An 18,411-nucleotide genomic window follows, 5' to 3' on the forward strand; every position below is an offset into this window, starting at 1 on the left:
CACAGTCTAATGATAAACTGTCAGCTGAGCTTGTAAGTAGAGTGTGATCTGTCCTGTATCCTGTAAGGCATTGTTGTAGCATGTCCGTAAAACAAGTCCTAAGTAAGTGTGCTAGGAGTTGCTCGCCCTGTAATACTGTTTCTACTGTAAAGGACTCATGGATTTCTTGCAGCTGTACAGCAAAGGAAAGGTGAGAGTTGTTGCTTTTTGGGACCTTCCTACTTCAGATGTTGGTGTTTGACTATGCATTTTGTGAGGTGATGGTCCTAGTGGAAGAGGCTCAAAGTTTACTGTCATGCCTGTGCACTAAGTCTCTCAGGGCTTATCAACTCAGGTTTATCCTGATCCCAGAGACACTTATGTGGGCCTGTTCTAACTTGGGCTTTCTGCCAGAGTTTGTAGTTGTTTTTTTTTTTTTTCTTTTCCGTTGTCAGTGTGGTAGTTTTTAGTGCTGAAGTAACTCAAAGACCTGATGGGATGAGAGGCAAATTAGTTCCATTTCTTACAAATTAGTAAGTGAGGAATTCTGGCAGTTCAGCTGGGAACCCCTTTACAACTGGACAAATGGTTTGGGGCATGGTGTTACACCACCTCAAGAAGAGTGAGCTGCAGCCTTGTGCTTCTGTACAGTGAAGGCAGCCGTACCTGCCTGCCTCTTACTGTTCATCTCAGAAGTGGTGTAATCCAGCATTGGTGCTGGTGTCCATACAGAGAGTGGAACCAGTAAAGGCAGGAATAAGGTCCTCTGCACTGTATGACTGATAAACTAACTTTGAAACTATAAAACTGGGTCTGATTACACCCTTCCTCCAAGGCTTGGTGGTTGTCAGAGGGGTGTGTGTGTGTACAGAAACAGCATTCTAAAAAGGCAGGTCTGTTGGCCAGCTATATGTGATTATTTTTCTGAAACATTTCTATTTTTATATTTACCAGTGAATTTTTACTTTATCTGATGGCAGAAGCCTTTCTTAAAATACCACGGTTCCTCTACTGACAATTATAATAAAGAGCTTTATAATTCAAATGTGGTTTGTTTTTTTGAGAAAGTTGTATACTTATTGTGAATATACTAATTTTGTTAGTAGTACTACAGAATACAGTAATGTTACTTTTAGTACTTTCTCTTATGCACTTTGATACATAACTAAAACATTCTAATACTGTAACATTAAACATACATGCAGCATTGTTTAATATCAAATTAAACATACATGCAGCAGATCATAATACTTTCTATTTCGTATCCACACTGCAGAGCATGTGAAATTCTGCAGGAAGGTTTATCTATAAGACATATGTAGAGACAAGTGCATTTCCTGGAATATGCTTTACTTTAGGGCATTGGTTGGTAAATCAACTTGAAGATGATAAATTTTATTAGCCTTTACTTTTTTCATAAATTAAAAATAATCAGATAGTTTTACACACTTGTAATTAGGCAAAAATCTTATATTTGAATTTCATTGTTTGTTACCATTTTAAGGAGCTTTTTTTTACCTACCAGGCCTATCCTCTGTAACAATGTGGGCTTGATTACAGGAAGCATTTGTAAAGGAATCAAGATATACTTGTTTAGAGCAAGAAAGGTGTTTATCTTAGCTCTCATTATAATTAAATGTCTGTATTCATAGGTATAAATTGTTCTGGCTGATGTTTCACTGAATGTCTTTGACAGCCTGAGGAAAAAAGGCCACCAAAATAAAAAAGTGCCAGTGCAGTCTTCCTGTAGTTCAGAATAGATCTCATTAATTCAAGGTTATAGAATATAAACTATATCAGATTTCTGAAATAATCTGAAATATGAAATGCAGTGGCTCTCTTTAAAGGGAAAAGTAAATTATAATTATATTAAAATAGATGATACTGTAATTAGCTACTACAGTTAATGAATTCTTTTTTCTTGCAATGTAATTGATTCTACAAAGAGCTCTAGAAACTATTCCATGAAACTTTACAGATGAATGAAATTTTAATAATCTTGCAATTGGTTACTTGTTAGTACAAGACTAACAAGTCTTCTGTAGAATCCTGAGTTTTAAAATAAAGATTCAATTTAAGTTACAAATGGGGATTTTTTTGCTGCTGTTTTGGTCTTTTTGTTTCTGTACTGGTGCTTTGGGGTTTTCGTAGCTTGCTGACTACTACATTTCAGAGACAACTGGCAGAATACTCATGTCAGAGATTTGCTGCATTCTGTGTACATATGTCTGCAGAGAAAAATACTACAGAGTTTTTTTCCTTTTCATTGTGTTTTTTTTTATGCTTACATAGAGTAAAAATTAATATCGTTTGCCAAAAGAAGAATGATTTGTAATTAAATTTTGAACATAGTTCTTGATGCAGATGGACTAACTATATTTCATAGTTAATACAGGTTTCTATAAAGAAATTCTTTAATGAGAAACTTGCTTTTAATTAAACCACATACTAAATTTAGAAGTCAAGATTTAAAAATTAATAGAAACTTCTGAATTTCAGTAGGATCATTTTCCAGTTGAAAATCTAAAAAACACTGATATCTTTATTTTTCAAATGCAGAGCTTAATTACTATTGAAAGCAGTGATTTATCTTTTAACAGTATATATTCTAAAAAGTAGGTTATAATAGAAGCTATCTTCCCTTAAAATGGCCAGTCGTGTGAGCCATAATGCTCATTGATAGTAAAATCAATAGAGCATTGATTCTGAGACTTAATCCTTGGAGACTGTTGTTCAGAACAGCAGACATAGCCTAGTAAATACAGAGTGCTGTTTAAAGTGTTTAATGCAAGAGACTCTGCTGTCTTAATTTATTTTTTCTTAACAGATAATTTATAATAGAACATGGTTGCCAAATGTTGGTTTGCAATCTTGTTTTACGTATTGCTATATTGTTACCATTAGCATATATGGACCTTATTTAGTCAGTAGCCACGTTTTCAGTACATCAATTAACAAGTCTTAGAGTATAAGAAAGGCAAATGCTTAATAGATTTATAGTAGAATTAATAAAAATTCTTTCTTGATTCTACATGTATTTCTCTGAAGCTTTCAAAGGAAGGGCATCTCTTGTGAAGTCTTGTTAACAAACCTGATTTGTTTTAAAAATGGTTTTGTTTCTAAAAATGTTTTCTTGTATTTTAACAATAAAATGTTTAGCAAATGCATTATTATTTTTTAAATGCTAAAATTTCTACTTAAACAAAAAGCTAGGTAGAAGTTTTAGTTTTGAAATAACAGCCTAAGCAATTTTTCTGAACAGAGTTTGTGTAAGGCATTGGTAGTGAATTCGTTCTGACCTACTGGGAAAAGAAAAAAGTTATTACTTCAAATTTTACAATAATGGATATTAATCTTAGTATTATCATGATTGTGATGGAAGATAGAATTTTGCAATAGGAATTTTACTTCTGGTAGCATTCAGAACACTGCAGAATCCTGAGGTGTTAAATCTTTTGCATAGAAATAACAGTACCAACCTGAACAAATGTATCAGGTCAGCTTTTCTAGATATGCTGAATTAGAATAGATATTTTTTTTTAATTGAAAACTATTGCTGCTTTTTCTGCTTAAAAAAATGAATTTGATGGTGGAAATTTTTTTTTAGTACATCTCCAAGGTATCAATTTAATAACTATCAAAGTAGCTAGTGCAGTTGTTGCATTTAAATTGATTTACATGTCAAGACTGGCAGTTTAGCAGCTGCGCTATTATTCCTGGATCGGTCAATTTACTTGAGAAAAACCTACTACTGAGTTCTACTGACCTGCATGACAATATAGGCCCTATTTCTATTCCTGTAATTAGGCCTGCGACTAACTCAGAATATTTTTAATTAAAATATTTTGGTCAATGTGTTGCACCAAATTAGGCCTTTCAGTGCAGATTTAATTCTGGAAATGGTGTGATTAGAATATGTAATGAGTTGTGTTCAATTTAAGATTAACAGGTTGTGAGTCTTGAACATACAGGTTTTTGAGTTTACTGCCGAGATTTGTGTTTGAAACTTTACTCTGAAAAGTTAACGAATAGAAAAATCTGTTTGGCATATCTGTGGTTTGTTTATTTTTAAATTGATGAGAATGTACTGCAAATAAGACTCCAGAAACACTAAGATGTATCAAGACATTTTTGTGAAGAAAAACTGGCAAATTGTCATAAAATGGTTTCTGTACAGTCAGCAGTGGTAGTAAAATGAAACAGTTTTAAAATAGATTGATTTCGGAGACAGCTTTTCAAATAGAAAATCAAAATCATCTAGCTGTAGTGAACTTTGTTTTCTAACATAAAAATTAAGCCTTTAACTTAAATTCATGTCTGACACAGAATGGATGTTAAGTCTGGCACCATTTTTACCTAACGGATATTGTGCTACAAAAGGACAAAACAACAGCAAAGATACCTCTCCCCTCCCCCCCACAACTGTGCTTTTAATTTGTAATAGAAAAAAAGATTTCTAGTGTTTGAGACTTTGTTCTTTGTTGGTTATGTACTTCTACCATGGATACCTGCCCACTGATTATTCAGCAGGTAGACAACATCTGCATTTGTAGAAGTCTGTTATTTCAGAAGTGAATGAACTGGGGTGTGTGTGTGTGTGTGGGAGTTGTTGCAAGAACAATCAAATTACTCTTTTTTTTTCTTTTTTTTTTTTCTTCTCCTTTCTTTTCTTTTTTTTCCTCCAAAAGACTAGATATGTTTCCCTAGTGTTTGGTTCTGGATCTTGTTTGTTTCCAGATGCAAGCCTAGCAGCTGACAAAACAAGGCATTGCTCTATTAAAAAAAAAAGGGGGGGGGGAAGGGGGAGTGATAAAAAAAAAAATTACTAAATGATCTTTTGTGTGTGTGTGTTACTCAAGTGGGCTGTAGATTATAATTTGTTTTGTTTTTATAATTGGATGGTTTGGCTTACTTCATTTTTAGCTCTCCATGAAAGCCTGTTGTATTCGCTACTGTAGGTATGATGATATTCTGATCAATGGACTACCAGATTGGCGACAGCCTGTGTTCTACTACCGGCGGGTGAGAAAAATGAGCAATGCTGAGCTGGCATTACTCTTGTTCATTATACTCACAGTGGGTCATTATGCTGTGGTTTGGTCAATCTACCTGGAAAAACAGCTGGTAAGTATTGGTGATAAATCAAACTCGTTTCAATTATTAGTATTGAATTTCCTGCAGAATTTTGCATATAATAGGGACCTCTACCACTTCCCCTGTTTTGAATTTGATTTTTTCATATTTTAAAAGGATTATATTTTAAAAGATGATAACTATGGAATAAGATATTCAACATACCAGAAATAGTAATCTTAAAAACTACTTAAAATTTCTAAAATTCGTCATAAAGAGCAGGAGATAGTTCTTTTAGTTTTTAACTGAAAGGAAGAAGAGGAATAAAACCTCTTGTCTATTGATGCAGAATCATATGCTACTATAGTCATGTCTACGGTTTTCCTAAATGTTGTTTAAAAATAATCAAGTTTTATTCATTTAAAAGTCATACTTGATTTGCCTTTGTTCTTAGTGAAATGCTTTTTTTGTTTGGGGTTTTTGTTAACAGGATAGGCATTGATAAGTAGTATAAACCACATTTTTTTGATTATTTTTTATCATACAAAAATCTATTGCACTTAGTAGACTGGAAAAAAAACTAAGCATAACTTAAAAAAATATTCATACATTAGCATCTATTTACTTTTTTTATTTTCCACTGCATTATTGAAGTTGATGAATGAGAAAGGAGGCAAGTTGAATGCTTTCCTCCTCTTAGAAAACTTTGATTGCTATGGAGATACACATGAGTGACAGAACTGGACTTCATGTGTGTTTAAAGACTGGATACCATGGCAACAGTTATTGTTAAGATAGATCATTTTACTTAATCATGTAGGACCCCTAGATGCATTTGCATAAATGCTACTCTACTGTTTACCCTTCACAGAAGAGTCCCAGTAACATTTGTGGTTTACATGTTAATGATAACCTGTAACTGTAGTTGGTTTTTTTTCTACATCAAGGATGAACTGCTTAGCAGAAAAAAGAGGGAGAAGAAGAAAAAAACAGGTGGCAGGAGTACAGATGAAGCCAAACTTGCTGCTCTAGACAAAAATGAAAGGTGGGAAGGAACTCTTAATTTTCTGCATTTTAAAACATTTTATCAGCTAGTGGTTTAGTTCTAATATTTTCTCCTTGCAGCTTTGAAATATTTTATGAGCAAAAAACCTGTCTTTGTAGTAACAGCCATTGCTGATATAAAGTGTGCCAATGTAGATGTGTTTTCAGATTTTGATTTGTAAATGTGTTATTTATTCAGCATATCAACAATAATTGAAAGATAAAAGGCTGAATTGATCGTATCTGGCTTACAGAAGGGTATTGTTTCTACAAGTTGGTTTTAGAAGATTTTACAACTTCTTTTATCTTTGAAGATTTTTGCCTTTGATTACAATTAACAAATTTCAGTTTATTTAAGCTTTAGTTTAATACCATACCAAGCAAGGAATTTTCATGGGGTTTTAATGCTTGTCTGATTTGATGCTTTTTATCTGATTAACTTAAAAACAAGTGTGTTGGTAAAGGCTTCTACCACCATTGTTTGTGAAGAAACACATAGGGTAACAGTGACTTTCAGGACACTCCAAAAGATACCACCATTTCTTCTATTGATTCATAGAAAGAAATAAAGGGTTTAAATAGTTCACACAGTAGGGGCATGAACTGGATCAATGCAGGATGGAGATCAGAGACCATTCTGCCTGTCGTCTTTCCTGATGACATCGGTGAGTAATGCTCCAGTGAACTGCAGATGACATTAATTTTTGAGTATTGTTTTGTTTATGCTGCAGTCTTTATATCTGGTTGTCAGCACTTGTGAACTCTTGGTTGAGGCTTGGCTTGTGTTTTTTTTTTTTGAAACCGAAGTGATTATGTGGCTTACAATTTTATTTTCTTCAAGAAAAGCCCTTTTTAAGAGATTAAAATACAGGGATGATTAGAAGTTAGCTGTTACATGTTTTGAATTCAATATTGAAAAGGTTTCTTTAATATTATGCAGTTACACAGTTTTATAGGAGTTGACAAGTGCTAATCATCTTAAAGGATAATGGGAAAGTTCTAACTTTGAGGTTGTGTGACAGTAATGAAAAACTTACCATTTTATTTGACTGCAGAGTACTGGACAAACCACAGTGGCATGACTTACTTCCATGCAAGCTGGGAATATGGTTCTGTCTCACTGTGAAAGCTTTACCTCAGCTATTCCAGGTAATAGTATTGATTTTAAGTTTTATTACTTTATTTTTCTTTATGGTGTTCTTACATATGATATCAGATATGTAGCACTTGTTCTTAAGAATTTTTTGCTAAAATCTTTGGAGGCAAATTTAATACCATAAATTTGTAAAAATATGAATCTTTTAAATTAATATTAATCTTAATGTGCTAGGGAATTCAGTAGCAGTTCCAGTTAGGCAAAAACTAGAAGAAAAAATTATGGAAGAGGGGTGATACATATTCATCTAATTAGAATAGCAATGTCTTTTAAGCAATTTGTTAACAAAAGTATTTTTATCGCAAATAGGCAAATGCTGTACTTTCATAAAAAATATTAATGTCATTTAAATTTGAGGAAACAGTGAAATTACTTTTTCTGATTAAGTGAGCTTTTTTGAAGTTACTTGGTAATGACATAAATTGATACCTGAAATTACTAAGGTAAAGTAACAAATCATAACCATGCCTTTAAGTGTGGCAGACTTGCCCACAGTTTTTTTTAAATCTGATTCTATAAACTGGAAAATGTAGCTGATATTCAGCCAGTGTAAGTATTGACAGATCAGTTACCACAATAACTTTTTTAATATCACTTGCTCTTTCTTTTCATTTCCCTTGAATACACTCATTTGTTTTTAATACCCTTGTCACTGCTAATGGATATGGATGAGGGAATGAAAGGTGGGTTTTACTTTGGTTTACAGAAATACTAGTATTAATTCTGACATGTAAATAGCATCACTGTTCAGTTTCTTGTCTTGTGTTCAAGCTGGAAAAAGACATAATTTATAAATTCCTAAACTGTTTATTGCGTTTATAAGTTTTACTAAAGTCTGGCTTTTCAGCATCTGCTTTTATAACCTTAAACTTTTCCTACAAAGAAATGCAAAAGTTAGTATCTCTTCCTCTTTTAAAAGTTTTCTCAGAACTGTGTGTCTATTTTATTAAAGAAAACTTTCTTTTTGCAAGTTTTTAAAGCAGAAATTATGGTGTTTAATTTGGACACAACAGTTATTTTAATTAAGCTTTGATGTTCATCCCTCATTGAGGTGAGTCAGATGGAAAAGAATTGAGTTCAGCAGTTGCTGTTGCTGCATTTTTGAAACTTCCTTCATATTTATAGTACTTTCCCTTTTGCCTTACTTGCATAATATTAAAAATACTACAGAAAGTAGTAAAATTCAGGAAGAATTATAAACTAGGATGACTTAGAATCTTTGTAAGCAGTCATTTTCTCATTTTTACAATTTTAAGACAGTATGTTAAGAAGCCGGTGTAACAGGCTTCCGATTTGCTATTCAAAAAGCAGTTCTTATGTCTGCCAGAATATGCAGAAAAGGTGAATACAACAGATACGGTGTTCTGCATTTTGTAGATGCCTAGCCAATTCCTCTTGCTGTGGTTTTTAAATCAGTTAGCTTTTTCCCCCACTACTATTAATTTATCTAGCAACTCATGGAAAATGGAACCAGGAAGCAGGGATTTGGTGGCCGGGGAAGCATGATGCAGAGGAGTTCAGAACAGAAGGACTTTGAGCATGGGGGAAGTGATGGGGTTCTAGAGTAAATTGCCCCAAATTGCACTACTGCTTAACTCCACGTTTTATGGTGTTAAGATGACCTGCTGATTATGTAAGTTAAAATACAATAAAAATATAAGTAATCTTCAGGTAACTGAAATAAATTACTGGAGTTTATTATTTAACAATACTTGAAGTATCTACTACTTCTGAAGAGCGTAAGAGCAGCAGTGACCTCATGTTGGAGATGATTTTTGAAACAGCAGTTCAAAAGCTACCTTGTATGTGGTAGCTAGCCAGCTAAAAAGAGGCCAAAGGATGTGTCTGAGTTGTATTTAAGGTTTTAGCAAGTTCTGCCTTCAATTACTAACATAACAGCAAAAAGATAGCTGTACTTCCATGATTGTACCCTGGTAACAGAGATCCTGTTTTGATTATAAGTACTTTTCTCTTTGATAAAACACTGACATAGGCTTGAGATTTTATTTAAATGCTTTTAGTGTACGTAGAATCACTAGGGCAGCTTATCTAGAAGATAAAGACTCCAACAGATACTGAGTAGTGTTACATATGCTAGTTACACATGCAAATTATTTAACAAGGTGTTACAATGGTTGACATAAGGATGGCTGCTGCAGATTTTAGTTGTTTATTGAGTTAATCTAAATGATTTATTCAGTCATTTAAGAGCCAACAAATTATTTTCAAAGTTGGCTGTTACTCATCTGCAACTAATGCAATTGTAGATTAACTTCTAAAAATGCAATCCGTGTGTAAATGAACCCCATTTGGGACAGAAAAGGGTGAGAATTAGCAATACTTTTAATTAAATGTTGCTTCTACCACTGAGTTTTTTTCAAAGCCCTGTCAGTGAAATAGCTGAACTGCTTCCTCAAATTAAGAAAACAAAACTGCCAGCCTCTGTACACAATTTCTTCCTCAACGGAATCTATTAAAAATCCCCAAACCAACCCAAACAAAAAACAACAATAAAACCCCAGCAAACCAGCAACAACAACAAAAAAAACCCAACCAAACAAAACCCACAAGATGTCAATTTAAACTTTTTGCAAGATCTTGCTTGGATTCCTTCTACCTAGCATCCATCTCTCCCCCCATTAGTTAATGTGAATATTCTACTTAGAACAGCTCTGTCTTAGGATTCAGGTTGAGCTCCTGTCCATGCCTGGCTCTCATTTATCCAATTGAGTGTCTTTCTTATACTTCCCTTCCTCCTTCAAAATGTCAGATTTCAGAAGGAGGCACTTAAAATAATTAAGGTGGGTCTTTACTGAAGAAAAGTGCTTTGTTTGCATGCCCTTCTGATGGCCTATGCCATTTTATCGTAGTCTACATTTTGTGTCAAGAAACTGGAAGAAAAATGGATGAGAGGAGGATGAGAGAAATGATTTTTTTTTTTTAACTATTGACAATTGTATTTTGAGAGAGACTATGTAGGTTTTATATCCACACATGTAGTTTAGTTAAATTTGGGGGTGAAAGCAGCATCTTTAAGCTTGTTTGAAGAAGCAAAGAGAAAAGAATACATAAAATGTATCGTAAATCAAATATCTGTGGTGTGAGAGAAATGTTAATTGGAATGTAAATTACACTTGACTATTACCAAGTTTAATTCTTACAATGTAGGCTCAATAAAAAGGTAGAAAAAGAATGCAAATTGTTTCTAAGGTCATTTATAGTTTACTCCTTCAGGAGAATGACCTGGAAGAAGGCTATGTATTTTAAAAAAAAAAATAAAAGAAGAAGGAGAAAAAAAGAAACAGAACTCAATTAAAATGTTTATTGGAACGGAAAATAGTTCTTACAGAGAAATAAACCAGCTGAATATACTGTGCAAGAATTTCAGTTCAAATGGTGAATGTAATAGAGTAGACAGTCGTGTTAAGTATGCTTTTCGTTAGTGGGAGAACAGTCATCTATGAATCATAGTTTATTCCCAGAACAGCTGACTAGAGTTTTTTTCTTTGGATGTGCAGACATACAACTTAAGAAAAGTGGTCTGTCTTAAAAATGTTGTTAAATATTTTTCACAAAATATTTCCTTCAGAAAACTGAAGGTAGGAGTGTTAGTGTTCCTTTCAACTACTTTTCCTCCACCTTGATGTGGTGAAGCTTAGCTATGAATGTCTGTATTTTTACACTAACTTCATTAATGCCAGTCAGCACTAGGAAATATTTTTTATTAGTGAAATTATAAGTCTGCTTTTGGCCTGACTGTAATGAAGCAGAAAGCGTTTTTGTTTGGTTCAGACAAAAACGGATTCTTGTTAAAAAAATAGTTTTCTGTTACCTTCTATCTATAATAGTGTAGGTGTAGTGCATACACCCTAGCAGTGAAGTGCTGGAAGAACTTCTGGTGGCTTGCCAATAATGAGAAGGCAGTTCAAGCTCAATATGTAATTGCACTGGGTATAACCTAGTGAGATTATCAACAAAGCTTTCAATTACAATTGAAACTTTTGTTTATAAAGACCGTAGTGTAGCGCAAAGTGAATTAAAACAAAAAGGCCAGTAATTTATTTTTATGTAGACTACCAGATGGTAATTACTGTAGCTGATTTAGTAGCCTGGAATAGATTCAAACTAGTGACCCAGAGGTGTTTAATTTCTTGGCATTTTTTCGACAGGTTTTCTTTTAATACATGATTACATTTCAGCACCTGTTTGGAGATGGTTCAGCTTTGGCCTTAAATGGATTGGCAATGTGTTATTAAACTCAAGAGGCTTTGCCAGCAGGGCATCTCCTTTGGCAAAGTTAGCTTTTAAGCGAGATTTGATTAGGTCAGCAAACACTTATGTGGGTTGTTTTTGTTTTCACATATGACTTTATATAAAATCATCATGTGAGATATTAAAATAAAATTTATTGCATTTAATAATGTGTGCCTTAAAAGATATTTTTGAAGGTGATTACTCAAGTCAGTAAGGTTAAATATCTCCTTAATTCCCACTTTACAGGGTTTTGATGTGTTCCGACTTACTGTACAGCACCAATGTTGATATAAGTTGCAGGGAGCAAGCAGTTGCAGGACGTGTGGCACAAGTGATTGCCCATTTGCTCTGTTTCTTGCTGCTATTTTGCAGCTGCTGGGAGAACGAAAGTAGGGATGCAGCTCTTGACCCCAAGGTCAATTAGAAGCTTAGAAGCAGGTCAGAGGAGAGTAGATGGTAAAACAAGTATTCTGGGTGTATGCAAGTGAGCAAAAATAATTTATGTCTAACAGGGTGCTGTCTGAGGCTCTGGAGACAGAATGCGCTTTGCTGCATAGTAAAACGTTTAAATACAGATAAGACACTATTTGCCTTTAATTGCCTGCTGTTCTGTGGCACCCAATTTTGTTCTGCTCCTTTAAATCACTTTATGTATGTCTGCATATCCCAGCACACGTACGTGTTAGAGGAGTGTAGCTTCGAGAGTAGCACTTGTACATAAGGTGATACTGGCTCTCAATTAGTGGTACTGTTCTGTTGTGGTATGAGGTTTCACAGGGTGTGAATGGGTCCCAAGGAGGCCTTGCAGTGTTGGCCTCAGTTCCCCCTTCTGGCTGCCTTTGTTTCACCACTGTGGATGTGGAACACGCAGCAGATGCTGCTGGTCACCCAGTGCATCCTAGGCTTGGCTACACACAGCTGGAAAGCCTGGCCACACCTGGTATTATTCCAAGGTCAGAGCATGATTTTCTGATTATAAAGGAGGAAATAATGCAATTCCTATTTATTTACTACTTTGCCTTTGAGTAAACATGTAAAAATGCCAAAGAGAAATACTGTTTAATTCTTCCTCTTTTACATTATTTCTTGGCATAACATGTTGGTAATACTAGTTTATAAACCCATCCAAAAGAGTGTTTTCACTGTGGTATAATGGCTGGCATTTTTATTGCACAGAAACAGCAAATTGAAGGTTAGATGTTGCTGTAAATTTGACTTTTTTCTCTTTGTTTTTTTTTTTTTACAAATTATACAAGAACCTGTACTCAAAAGACCAAAAAATTAGTTCATGAAATTTATACAAGTATTTCTCTTAAGTCTGTAGATTGATTTAATAAGAATTAATGCACAGACAATTATTTTCAATGTACTGATTTGAAGTATGCTTGTGGGAAAGTTTCCAGTTAACTGTAAATTCTGAGGGGATGTGTTTTGTTTGTATTAGTCCCTCACCCAGAGAACTAAAATGTGAAGTTGATTCTATCACAAAATCTGTCATGAAGATTCACATATGGTCAATACAGCAAGTTTTTTCTAATGTTTGTCTTATTTCTCCTAATCTCTAGTCTTCTTGAGGTAGACCAGAAAGTCAGGAGGACTAACTGGAGAGGAGGGAAAAAGCAAACCACAAATCAAACAAACCAACAAAACCTCATCACCCTCCCCAAAATTCAAGGAGAGGGCCAGAGTGACAGAGTCTTACTCAGAACTGAAGTTTTTAGTTCCAAAATTAATACAGTTTAAATACTGTATCTGTTGATTTGAAAACAACAAACAAAACAAAACACCAAAACCCCCAACCAAACTCCCAAACAAAAACAACCTTAAAAGTCCAGTACCAAGATTATGTATTTCTGCGTAACTCAAGTCTAGCTTTGTCTTGGCAATCTCAAATTTATTGACATGAGAACTTATATAAAAGGAACTGAAATACAAGAATTTTTCAGTATTCTTGGTTCTTATTTGGTCTTAAAATATTGAAAATACATTAATTGATTGTCAATTTTTTTTCTTCCACAACACTTTTTTGAGAATTTTGATTAAATATGAGGGTAATCACAGGAACTTCCTATACTTTACAGCGGAAATATAATTTAGAAATATATAATAGCAGAATTCTGCATTTCTAATACACTTTTTTATGTTATGTTCCTTTTTAGGAAGTGTATATTTGAAATCATAGTATAATAAACCAGCATATATTAACCCTCTTGATTATTCTTTTTGCTTAACTACATGCATATTGCTGCTTTGATGGTGTAGAAAAGTAATGTATTTGTGCTGATGTTCTTTTTTTTGACAACTTCTCAAACTCTTGCAAATGAGAAAAAAGTATTTCTGATTAGGTAAGCTAGAGCTTCTAGTTAGAACAGTTCCAAGCTTTGCATTTGTGTGTCTTTTCTCTGTCCCTTTCCACCCCCAGAAGGACAAAAATGTTGCTTTTTCTTACATTTATCACGTGTTGAAGGTGAAGTGTACATCAGATAAAAATTTTTGATGTTTCACATATGTTGAGCTGTTTGGGGAAAGATCCTCTGAAAGAGAAATCGTTACTGCATCTTTGGGAAGGATCACCAGATTGGAGGAGCCTGTATCTATATTGCCAATGTTTTTAGGGCCCTAAAATTTTTGAATTGAGGCAAAATGACTGCTTAAATTTGTCACTTTGGAAAAATCTGAACATAAATCTGTTTTGAAATACTTTTACTACTGAAACTAAATAGGCTTGAAAACGAGTATTCCTCTTTAGACTGATCCTGTTGAAAACTAATGAGGAGTGAATTGAAATGTGCTTATTTGTGTTAGGGCAGAAGAAGTTTTATTTATTCAAAAACTTCCTTTTTAAACTGTTTTCCAGTGTTTTTTCATTTGAACTTACAAGGTCTTATACCCATGTAGTTTGTGTCTGTGGCTAAAATCTTTGCTCAGGTACGTCTTTTAATTTCTCTTTATGACCTGTAGAGCCATTTCTTATGTTTTTGTAGGAAAGATTTGGTTTTCAAATCTTCAGAATCCATGTTGATTTTTTTTTCTTTGTTTTTGAAGCACACAAAAATGTATACATATAAATGTGCAGTCTCCCCTTTTTTGTGATTATGGTGTCAGCCGTTATAAACTGCCATTAATAAGATAAAAGAGTAATGTTGCCTTTGTTACCTGCGTATTACTCCATTTGCAGTGATAATCCATTTTATATCTGTAAAGCAACAATACTACTAAATTTCATTTATGTGCTTCTGACTAGTTTTCTTTGTTGTTCAGCTATTGTGTCTCATTTTCTTCTGAGCCACATTTCCAATTGTTCCATGATTGACGTGCTGGAGAGATTGACAGTTACCCCCTAGTGCCTGCTGTCAGGAGATCCCACAAGCAATAATGGATTTTACACCAGAATTTAGCATCAAATATTGGCTTTCAGTGTCAAATGGGTTAAATTTAAATGCTAGTTAATTGTAACCAATTTGAAATCATAGCCTTAAACAAAAGCATTTTTTGGATGTCAATATGTCTGTGTCCTGTGTATGCCAGGCAACCCAAATATCTCAAACTTACAGCAGAAGTTAACCATTACATTTATGGCTGTTTCTGCTTCTTAACAATGCAAATGGTCCAAAACTGGAGAGTACAAGAGAAGTTTCCGTAAGTGATAGGGAATTCATATTTCAGGTAAACCAAGAAGACAACCACTGCTGATCCTAATTTTGTAATTCAGTGTTTTAACATAGGAACTGAGTATGGTTCCTGAAAGTCTTCGTATCTGCTGTTAATGATAGTCCTCCTGTACCACCTACACATGGGTTTTTTTAGCCCCAATTCTAATAAACCCACCAAAACTCCTTTTTCCCCATCTGTAAAACCAAAACTGTAAGCATGTGAGATGCCCTCATCTGTTATGTTCCAGCAGCAAAAAGTTATGTCAGGTTTTCAAATTCTGTGCACAGTGATCTGTGTAAACCTGGCAGAGCAGTGTAACTTCCCATTTCCCATACCCAAATGTAAAGACAAATAGAGAGCAAGAAGAGGTATTTTGGAAGGAGATGAAACCTTACTGGTCTTTTCTGGGAATTTGTGAGAGTTGTTCTTCAGGCATGCTGACTTGTATTGGTGAGACATCTCCACAACACTATGAAGTTCTGCTCAGAGCTGGATTTTGATTCTGTCCTGTGTTTTCCCACTGCCCTCAAGTATCTTTGAAGGGGTAGATGTCAGTGTAACACAAAGAACTGTTGTGTCATGGTATCTTTTCAGGAAGCAATGGGTTTAGATGACCTCTATCATTAGAGGTGGCAATAATGACTAATTAACTCAGTTTTTATTTAAAAAATTTATTAAGATGTCTTATGTAATTTTTAATGAGACGAGGTTTTGATCAAATTTATGATGTTAGTTCAAGTTCTAAAAATATTAAAAAAAAGGTATTTTACAATATGTTCTACATTTAAATCAAAATAACCCTCTATATGTAAAACATGGGACTATTAATGTAATAACAAGAATAAAAATATTTTTGGCTATAAAGTACTAAAATTAAGTTTTTCTAATACTAGAATTAATTTTTATTTAATACAATAGAATTTCTGCATGCTTGGAAATGGCAAATAATGATTTGTCCATTTTGACTTTCCAGATTCATTGTTTTTGAATGAGTATAGAAATCTCAAACTGGTAAACGAGAGTAAGAAAACTCTCCATATCTCTTCAGCGATCTGGTTGTTCGTATTGGAAAGCTTTCAATGCAAATCTATAATTACTATTTCATCAGATTTTGGAAATGTACTTTATTGTGAGATTTGTGACAGGACTTCTAGTTTTATGTGTAAACTTGCCAAATAGATTTCAGATTAGAACCTAATCTAATCCTTGGAGAAAAAACTTAATATATTCAACACTTTTAATAGCAATGTAGAAGGTGATTTTTTTTTTTAAAAAAAAAAACCAAACAAAAACCACAAAACAAAAAAACCCTAAAAAAACCCCCCACCACCAAATCCCCCCAAAAAACACCAAACCAAGTTAGGTATTTTGGAACATGCAGTAAGTGTTACCATAATAAGTTCACACTAAAATGACTGCTGCCTAGCAATTGCCTTTGTCCCTGCACACACTATTCTAATTTAAAACTTTTCTTTCTTCCTTGAACTTCGAGATTGCTAATGTGAGCAGAGTGGGTACGTGACCTCTTAGAAAGCTGTAGGTAGTGATCAGAAATGTGTTTTCTAACCATTTTGCTTTTCAGGTTCTCATTGATCATCATAGTATACAATATCAATGCTATTACTTTAAACCTTCATTATGCAAAAATTCTACATTCTAAACAAATACTTTCAATACTGAAAATTGTTGTAACTCAGAGAAACGAATATGTGTTAAATTATTTTGCAAGGTTAACTGAGAATTTAAAACAGAGCCATTGCAATAACTTGCTTGTATAAGGATGCTAATGCCATTGCAACATTTTCTTAAAGGATGCCAGACAATTATATATAGAATATAAAGAAACAAAAATGAAGGCGAAAGAAGATGCCCTGGCTAAGGCTGAACTTGAGACACTTCAGAGTGAGTTTTTACCACTGTCTTAATAAAGATGTAATATGATATACCTACTACACAGGATGTATATGAACAAACATTTTTATAATCTTCTAAAATACATGCTTTATATATTTCTGTACAGCTGTTAAATAAGCTTTTAATTTTCTGACTAATTATGCAGTAGGCTGTGGGCTTATTCCTATAGAAGCATAAAACTCTATGTTTGATAGTTATTGTAACAAAAGCATACTTGCTAGAAATGTTGCTTTACAGGAGAGGGAGATCTCAAACGTATAGATCTTGGAAGTACACATTTTCAGAAGTGACCTTTTGAATTTTGAACATTCTTGTATTCTTTGTCTGCAAATATTTTTTTTAAATTATGTTTAATAATTCTTTTGTGTATATTGAGTTGACTTTTGTGATAAAAATTGAATGTAATTTGAATTTCCAGAAGCATGGATGCAGGCTTTGGAGGTTGATTCATGCTATTGTTGAAATAAAGGCTTTAAAGTCTTTACAGTCTTTTATAAGACCAGAGAATGCAATTAGCATTTCCCTTAATAAAGTATTCAGAATAATTACAGGTGACTTTTCTTTCAATTATTTGCTTTTGACAGTAGTTAAACCTAACCCTCTTCTGAAGACAATTTTAAAAGTTTTTTGTCTGTTTGTATGTGTGTGCTTGCTTTATTTGCTGTACTTAAGTGCATGCTTCTAAGTTCCTTTATTCTGACAAGTGCATCGAGTGTCCTATAATAATTTACTAGCTTTGAGTATGCATAAGCTTTTAGGCACTTAAAATACAGCTGCATTATTTATATTTACAAAATAGCTTAATTTTATAAAATCAGCAAAGAGATCCAGTTTCAGCAATAATTCCCAATTTATCTGTAGCTGAATCTGTTTTGAGAAAATGGATAACATTAGTGGCTCAGTGAGAACCATGGACCCAGGCCAAATCTAGCAAAAGAGTGTGTTTAATGCTTGTTAGGGAGGCCTGCCATTATGTTTGAGATACCTACCACAACATGGGCTCTTGAAAAGGGTCTTGACTTGGGTTATTACAAACTTGTTAAATTGTCAGATAGTAACATACTGCTGTTGTTCAGAATAGCTGGCATATGTTCTTCATTGAAATCTGTGAACTACTGTTTTAAAAAGGACAAGTTTTTGAAAGCAGCAGGGCAAGTGAAAGTATAAAAATATTAAAATTGTAGTGTGCACATTCCTGTGCTTCACTGAAAGACAGTGTGTGAACTTTTCAGTATTTCTCCTCTGCCAGGTGTCATGTAAGAGTCGCTTTTTTTGATTGCCTCCAGTAGAAGTACCCACACGTGAGAGGTGCAGGTTTGGCATGCTTCCCCCCTCCA

General features: G+C 33.9%; 1 protein-coding gene across 1 annotated transcript in view; it reads left to right on the forward strand.

Moving 5' to 3' along the window:
* Positions 1 to 18,411, forward strand: part of DNAJC1 (DnaJ heat shock protein family (Hsp40) member C1) — a 113,442-nt gene that overhangs the window by 42,469 nt on the left and 52,562 nt on the right. Inside the window, exons 4-7 of the mRNA XM_037384886.1 lie at positions 4,938 to 5,103; positions 6,000 to 6,097; positions 7,152 to 7,245; positions 16,972 to 17,062. Coding sequence (XP_037240783.1) covers positions 4,938 to 5,103; positions 6,000 to 6,097; positions 7,152 to 7,245; positions 16,972 to 17,062 — 449 coding nt within the window. The remainder of the gene's footprint in view (positions 1 to 4,937; positions 5,104 to 5,999; positions 6,098 to 7,151; positions 7,246 to 16,971; positions 17,063 to 18,411) is intronic.

The sequence above is a fragment of the Falco rusticolus genome, chromosome 4, assembly GCF_015220075.1.
Source record: "Falco rusticolus isolate bFalRus1 chromosome 4, bFalRus1.pri, whole genome shotgun sequence".
Taxonomy (NCBI): domain Eukaryota; kingdom Metazoa; phylum Chordata; class Aves; order Falconiformes; family Falconidae; genus Falco; species Falco rusticolus.